The 7,558-nt window shown below is 45.1% G+C and overlaps 4 protein-coding genes across 4 annotated transcripts; 2 read left to right on the top strand and 2 right to left on the bottom strand.

Annotated features, from left to right (window-relative positions):
• EDB91DRAFT_1253202 (uncharacterized protein) lies at positions 1-1,888 on the top strand (the record flags this gene model as incomplete). Its single annotated transcript, XM_041323613.1, has 7 exons — positions 1-192; positions 255-574; positions 632-754; positions 817-932; positions 998-1,171; positions 1,227-1,711; positions 1,766-1,888. The coding sequence occupies 7 exons, from the start codon at positions 1-3 to the stop codon at positions 1,886-1,888; spliced, it is 1,533 nt and encodes a 510-aa protein (XP_041172513.1).
• Positions 1,889-1,918: 30 nt separating this feature from the next.
• On the top strand, positions 1,919-2,401 carry EDB91DRAFT_1253201 (uncharacterized protein; the record flags this gene model as incomplete). The annotated part of the gene is made up of 1 exon (XM_041323612.1): positions 1,919-2,401. The coding sequence occupies one exon, from the start codon at positions 1,919-1,921 to the stop codon at positions 2,399-2,401; it is 483 nt and encodes a 160-aa protein (XP_041172512.1).
• Positions 2,402-3,633: 1,232 nt separating this feature from the next.
• EDB91DRAFT_1253200 (Alpha/Beta hydrolase protein) lies at positions 3,634-4,689 on the bottom strand (the record flags this gene model as incomplete). Its single annotated transcript, XM_041323611.1, has 8 exons — positions 3,634-3,760; positions 3,816-3,847; positions 3,901-4,028; positions 4,090-4,144; positions 4,184-4,218; positions 4,276-4,353; positions 4,404-4,507; positions 4,559-4,689. The coding sequence occupies 8 exons, from the start codon at positions 4,687-4,689 to the stop codon at positions 3,634-3,636; spliced, it is 690 nt and encodes a 229-aa protein (XP_041172511.1).
• Positions 4,690-5,956: 1,267 nt separating this feature from the next.
• On the bottom strand, positions 5,957-7,151 carry EDB91DRAFT_1060156 (uncharacterized protein; the record flags this gene model as incomplete). The annotated part of the gene is made up of 5 exons (XM_041314318.1): positions 5,957-6,089; positions 6,147-6,399; positions 6,463-6,731; positions 6,788-6,967; positions 7,018-7,151. The coding sequence occupies 5 exons, from the start codon at positions 7,149-7,151 to the stop codon at positions 5,957-5,959; spliced, it is 969 nt and encodes a 322-aa protein (XP_041172510.1).
• Between the last annotated feature and the right edge of the window lie 407 nt (positions 7,152-7,558).

The raw sequence follows: 7,558 nt of genomic DNA, 5'->3' as shown, positions 1-7,558 counted from the left end.
ATGCCTTCTGACTGGACAACTCACTTTAAATATATTCTTGATCATTATCATCAAGGTATTGTGACTGCAGATTCACCACAGGCTCTCAAACGCATGGTGAAGAAAATTCGTAAGGCTATACTTGCAGCCCAAAAGGAACTTGAAGACGATGAAGAGGAAGATGTGCCCCAATTGCCTACTTCTTTGAAAAAGGTAACAAAATTTTATTTGTGTATGTAGATACATTTGATTGATGTGTGAATGCTACATTATAGGAAATCAAACAATACTGTTCCCAAATCATCGCCTACAAGGAAGAGGCCAAGGAACGAGAGGCCGCAAGTCGTCCAAGAGAAGCGTCCTTCTACAAGAAATCACTTACCAAATGGGATGTTGCACAGAGGTTGTTCAAGGAAGAAATAGATAAGTCTGACAAGGATGAGCAGAGAAGGAAAGGTGTCCAACGTTCAATCAAGTATCGGACTGGCCATGCCAGGGAATGGTTTGACAATATGTCTCCTTCACAACAGGAGGAGGTCAAGTTCGCCATGACCAAATGGAATAGGGAGGGGGCACCAGAAGAAAGTCAAGTAGTGTAAGTTTGACTCAAGATTTACCATTGATCTCGTCTAAGATCTTCCTTAAGGTATAGGAAGAACAACCTCAAGAAAACACTTAAAGACTTTTCAGAGCAAATCCGACGTACTATGGGTTGTCGAGTGGTGATGTTTGTTAGCCACAAGAAAAAAGCTAGTCAGACATTGTCTGTCAGTCTGTAAGTGATTGAACTTTCATAATTCTCAAGGCTAACTAGACTAACTAATCACTATGTCTCAGACATGAAACTGACCCTCAAAATGTCAAGAAGAGGTTTTCTGTCAGCTCCAATGGGATCAAGGAGTGGACTGCAACTGGATTTGAATCCTTTGCAGAATGGTCAAAGACCGAGTTTTGTATGTGGCTAATGGGAATTTGAATCTTGCGCGTACTAACACTAATTATTCACTCAAACTAATAGATCCTTCAGATGATCAGGACCTGGAGGGTTCAGACAATGAGGATGCTGGCAATGAAGCTGCTATACCCGAAATTATCCTAGATGATGATGGATATGCCAAACTTCCTAGTCGTGATGGTATTGGCCTTAGGGGCCAACATGAATTGATTAGGGGTATATTTCATGCTTCGTATAGTAAGTTCTTATGTCTTCATATTTGTTAGCATTTGATTGATGCTTTGGTTTGTAGAAGTCTGCACTGGGGGCTCTAGACCTGTGCCTTGGGGTATGATAACTGCTGCCTTGTCCAATTATTTGGAACATGGTTCTGTTCCCACTGCATTTGTGGTCAAAGACCCTTCTCATATGAAGACTGAGGAGGTAAATCATCTATGGAACCATTGGGAACAAAATTCGGCTGCAAACAAGAAGCTAGTCGTTTTTGTCAAAGCCAAGGATGGTGATGTGCGGGCAAATGTAAGGAATGAAGAAAGAAAGAAGAAGTCTAAGGAGAAAAGAGTAAGCTTACTTGACTCAGACGAAGAAGACAGCGACCGGCTTCCTTCCTTGAACAGCTCTGATTTCACAGAACGTAGAACCCAGCCGGCTGACACAACCCCAGATGATGTTTCAATCGATGATCGATATGCATTCCTTGAATCTCTAAGCAAGAATGAGGACTACCTAGAGCTTATAGATGCCATTAGGGATCTGGCAAAGTTTGCCAAGCAGAAGGTCAGTATAACTTTGAGTGTATCTTAATCTCATAGCTCATAGTTCGTCCAATAGCCAACTTCAGAGGAGAATCCAGATTTGCCTATCTGGGCTAACTGGTCTTGGGGAGAATCTTATCTTCCTGAGGACATGCATGTGTCTTATGACACTTTGAAGGCTAGCTTGGAAAAGCTATGAACATCTCCAATCTCAGGGGCAGCATCTGCCATGCCAGTGATTCTAGGAATTGGGCTCCTCTATAGGGAGTCTAAACGCGTCATAGAGTATGAGGAAGATGAGGCTGACCCCAATACACCTTTCTACCTACCTGGTTCTGCTTTTGATCTAGAAGTCTTGGTTTCTCTTGATCAAGTTGTTCGGCAGGTCTTGGCCACAGTTGTTGAGCACATAGAGAAGCTGGCAAAAGGGGGACTTGGTGAGGTGCCAGGGGAGGAGGTTGTTTTGACAAAGGGGAAGGAGAAGGAGAAGGCAAAGGAGACACAGGAGGAGCAGCAGCAGCAGCAGGAGCATGAGGAGCAGGAGGAGCAGGAGCAGCAGGAGCAGCAGGAGGAGGAGCAGCAGCAGCAGCAGAAAGGGAGGAAGAGAAGAATGCCCCAAGCTTCGACCAGTGAGTCTAAGAAGCCTAGGATTGAGCCTGAAGTCCGCAGATCAGGCAGGACAAGGCAACCTTCTAAGAGAGCCCAGAACTGATCTTATATACTCCTTTGTCTTCATTGCTGATCAATTTTGTACAACAAATATATCTACTTGTCAAGACTTGGATGAGAATTGAACCATTAGCTCCTACATACATAGACGAAAAAAGGCCAGTATACTAATGAAAAGTGATAATTTAAAAGCTCTACACTGGTCAGCCATGTTCCTACGCATGTAGAACCAGGCTGGCCAGTTTGCTAGTGACATATAAGCAAACTGGCCAGCCATGGTCTTACACATGTGGAACCATGCTGGCCGGTTTGCTAGTCAAATATTAGCAAACCGGCCAGCCATGTTCCTACATATGTATATACAGACTGGCAGGTTCACCAATGACTACATATACTAGCCAGCCTGATCCTATGGTTAGTACACTCAATGGCCAGTATATTAACTTAAGGACTATGAACTGGCCAGCCATGCTCCTACCCACGTAGATACAAGCTGGCCAGTCTACTAATGAAATCAGACTGCAGTAGATATATTCTACATATACCAGCCAGCTTGATCTTATGGCTAGTATATGTCATATGATATATCGGCCGGCACTCATTCTACATACAAGACAAAAGAGATGGTTATAGTATTATAGACTGGCCGGCACTGATACTACATACAAGAGATTGGCCTATAATACCTCGGCCAGCACCAATCCTACATGAAATAATGATACTGAAGTGATAATAAGATAGTACACCGGCCAGCACTTATCCTACATGCACCGGCCGGGGACTGGCTAGCCATGATTCTACGACCTTTTGGCACATCCGGGGCAGGGGTTCTACATGAAAAATGACTGAAGGGTCTGATACAATGGTATTGGTAGGAGTCTTAAGATACACTGAATCTGTTATCTCCTTAGCACTACATTTCCAGGGAGTATCTTAGTTATTACGCTCTTCGATATGCAAGCACTAGCAGATCAAACATATATCGAGAACAAGATCATGATGTACATGTTTCTTATCTGTAAACTTAGATAATTGTGATTCGTAACTCGGTCCACTACAATTTCATCATTGATTTCTCCTTTTGATCACGATTCAGCAAAAGACATGAACAAGGATCTGTTGTGACTCCTGCGAGCCCTGATCAGCACGTACCATACGTGATAGTGTGCATGAAGAAACATATAATTGGAAGGAACTTTCAACCACGCTTGTAGTACTCGCCAGCAGCATGTAACGGCAAGAAGAACTCGGGCACCATCATTTTCTGGGTCTTTGTCATGCAAATCTACGCAGGCTGAACGTGGCTGTGCCAAAGAATCCGTTGAGATTGATGTTATGATTTAAGGTTTGCAACGTATTGACGTCTGCAGCGCGCAAGCAAGATAGGGTATCCGAACTCGAACTACAGCTGTGAATTGATTAGCTCGGGAACGGCCAAATGTTATGAAAGGACTCACTTCATCCCGTTCACGACCATATTATACAGCATCTAGTAGTGGTATTCAGTACGCAACGAACGTCGACGTCATGAACGAAAATCACCTCCAGAATTCGATCGTTGTAGTTGTATTGTGAAGGCAAGTACGTGGAACTTGTCATAGCAGCTTTGAAGAGAGGAGGCTGCGTGTTTCCTCCATGAGCGAAAATGTGCTGTAGCACGGAACCAGCGCCTGAAACGACGAGAGCAATAAGCAAGGCCAATGATGACGAAGAGTGCCTAATGCAGCTCACCAGCAGATTGACCCCAAATCATGACTCTCGTTGGGTCTCCACCGAAGCTACTTATCTATCTAAGTGAGCTTCTATCAGCTGAGGTACAACACACAAGTGGATATTTCCGCTCACGTAGGCCTGGACCCACTGTAAAGCGTAATTTTGGTCAACTTAGAATGTGAAGTTCAGCCGAGTCTGAAGCACTGTCAGGATTTGATAAACACAAATGTAGTCCTGCATTAGGTACACCCCCGTCTTTGACCACTTCTCCAGCCAGAAAACCTAGTTGGAAAGATATAAATTTGACAACCAGAAGGAGCACGAAGATGTACCGAATAAACCGAGGCGGTACTGGAGCACAACAGTGATAACTCCGTGTTTCAATTTCATGATTAGCTCTGCGCCATTGTATAAATTCGCAGCTCCCGAAATATACCTGTAACAAAATCAACTTTATCAAGAGAGGATGATTTCGCAGGCTACTCACCCTCCTCCGTGAATCCATACGACTACTAGGAGCCCACCTGAGGGAGTGACCACTACTTCACTTCCAGGAGTGTATACACTACGTGCAACTGGTGCCCAATCATACGTATTAATATCAACATCGTGTTCCATGGCAGGGCTTACTTCAGAAATAAGCAATCTTCTGACGACTGCTGACTGACAACCGTCTTGCTCAAAGAGGTGTTTTCGAAAAGATTCGTCGGGGCACTTCCCAGGGGTGCTTGGTGGCATTCATTTGGTTACGTGGTAGCTTGTTGAACTTCAGAGAAAGTTGGTGGAGGCTGCGGAGCAGCCCATCTCAAGTCGCCTGTGCCATGCTTAGTGCGTGGGCTGATATTGTATACAACACAAAACTGGACGCACCAAGTGGAGGAGCTGCATACCGTACTCCAAGGAAACTGGTGCATCAGAGAATTGATGAGTCCTTGATATCGTAGCCGTGGGAAGTATAGAACGATGTAATTCTGCTTTTTATGGAAAGTCAGACAACCGTGCTCACATTTGTAAGCATTTTTCGTCACGTGCATCAAAAAGACTCTGAACACCTTGGTGGGGCATAATTAAAGTTTATGACAGCGGAGCGCACAAAGAATCTCGAAATTCACAAACTAAGTATGAGACAAGAAACCAGATACATCTATAGTGCCAAGATAGTAGATACACAACAAACTAATGCCAGGAAAAATATAACACAGAGCAAGGGTCACCATTCATCTGCAGCTTCGATGCTTTCATTGTCTGAGAAATCCCAGATTACCAACCCTGTATGATCGAAGTCTGGTTGTTCGATGGGATGTGAGACGTCGGGTTCATCTGCATCAGCTAGAGCGTCCAGCTCGCTGTGATGGGCAGTATCTTCACGGACATCAGTGGGTAGCCAAATTGAACAGAATTATACCCCATACCTAAGCCTAACCCACCACCCACTCCGCCCATATCGTAAGGGCCATTTGGCTCCTCACAGAATGGTAAATCGGAGCAGCCCTCGAGTAAAGGCAATACACTATCTTCCTCAGCCTCGTTTGGTAATAAAGTGGGTGGTACGTTATCCGCAAGTTGCAGGATGGAGAGTAAGTTCCTATAAACTATCCAAACATTCATGCGTGTGACTTCAGGGCAACCCATTTCATCATAACAGTGCTGAATAAAGTCCCCGAGTGTGGGTGGCACGATGTCGAACACGGGATGAGCAGAATTGATGTAAAGTTCACGGACACGATCCACGCCGTCACGGTCTATGGTAACCTAGAGCACATGTCATCCAATCATCCACGTCCAACATGACTCATGAGACTTACCTTGAAATCTAAAGCATTGAAGTCTTCGGGGGAGTCGTAAATGAGGCTTGGGACACCGTGCGGGAGTATCTGATAGAAGGTCAGATGATGCCACTGATGTTGAATGTACCTGCCTTATTTCGATCACGTCTCTTGGCTGTATTATTGATGCGGTCCCGATACGCATCTAATTCTCGCTGAAGCCAAGGGATAAATACCCAGCAAAATACCATACTAAGATGCATGAAATTATATTTATCACATAGTGAGACTAAGATGAAAGATACGAACTTTTGAAGAGTGTTTCCGACGTCATACCAACCCTCGTTGACACCGTGATCAAGAAGTGTCTCAAAGCCCGGCGTGAAACGTCGTCGTAACTGGGACCAGGTAATTTCGGGCATGACATTTTTTTTGGAACGCATCCAGCGGTGCTGCAGCGTTCCTCGAAGGTCGGGATCATAGCACTGACAAAGGAGAGTTTGAGCATTGGCAATCCTGAAGTTTTCGGTGCCTAGATCACTCTGTGTGATCAACGGCATATCTACAGTGGTATAACATTAGTATTACAGCAAATTTGCATGAGATAAAGAACGAGAGAACGAACGACCAAGTTCCTCAATTGTATTGAGGTAGTAGGATAAAATGAGCTGCGGATTTCGGTTAGAATGCCATACGCGAATCCACATAATTCGCCCAGAAAATGGTTCAATCCCAGTATGGAGACCAAGACCGAACCTCAACCATTTGTCATGTTGGTCTACCGTGAATAGATCATTCACGCCTGCTGCCCAGAAGCGCCTCCTCTTGAGGCACCTGGATTTACGTTCACGTACGAGTTCAGGCTCGTAGACAGTGAAATACAAGGATACTACACTCCTTCAACTATCAGTCAGTTTTTAAACAAATGTGGAAGGAGTAGACTGGTACACGACCTTGCAACACTCATATCCCTTTCATGGAACAGGAGACTTATCACCTTGCGGATTCCAGCTTTCGGATACATCTGACGGAGATCGATCATAGCATCACGGATAGACTCTATGGTATGACCTTGCTGGCGTGTCCGTCGGAGGCCCATGCCCTCCCGAATTTCTCTCAACTTGGTGAGCCTTAAGAGATGAGTTAGACGGTAATGATATTCTAACACGAGTGTACACACCCAATACCATAATGTTCTGTGTCGATATGCTTTTGCCGCAGAATGCGGACCATGTTCCTGTCGGTCTGACGTGTCTTCCACAGCCGGAGAATGTGAGGCACAATCTCATCTAGCGGCGCTAGAAAAACTGTCATCAGACTTGGACGCATGTTGAATGTAGACATACGGGTGGGTTTATACTGATTAGGCATATCGAATGGGCTGCAGAGGTTGAGCGTCGTTAAATACTGTTCCAGCGTACTTACGAATGATCCGCATGAGGACTGCCACAGTCGCAATGCCACGGAAGTGTGTATGAAGCCCTAGGAGTCCAAGGATTTCTGCAGAATCAAGAAGGCCGCAGGTGAGTCACTACATTACTGATTCTCCACAAGCATGGCACTGGATTGCCAGAAATACAGACCACTCACCAATACCACAGGCCGAAACGGAACCTCGATCACCATCGGAAGTCTCTCCTGTTCCTGCTGCGGTCATCCCTGCAGATGAGGATCGACTCAGATTTGGGTGCGTCGTTGAAATGTGTCTCCCGATTAGCGCA

Source organism: Suillus paluster, assembly GCF_016628075.1.
Source record: "Suillus paluster strain FC165 chromosome Unknown EDB91scaffold_80, whole genome shotgun sequence".
Lineage (NCBI taxonomy): Eukaryota > Fungi > Basidiomycota > Agaricomycetes > Boletales > Suillaceae > Suillus > Suillus paluster.
This window is presented reverse-complemented; position numbering and strand designations above follow the sequence as displayed.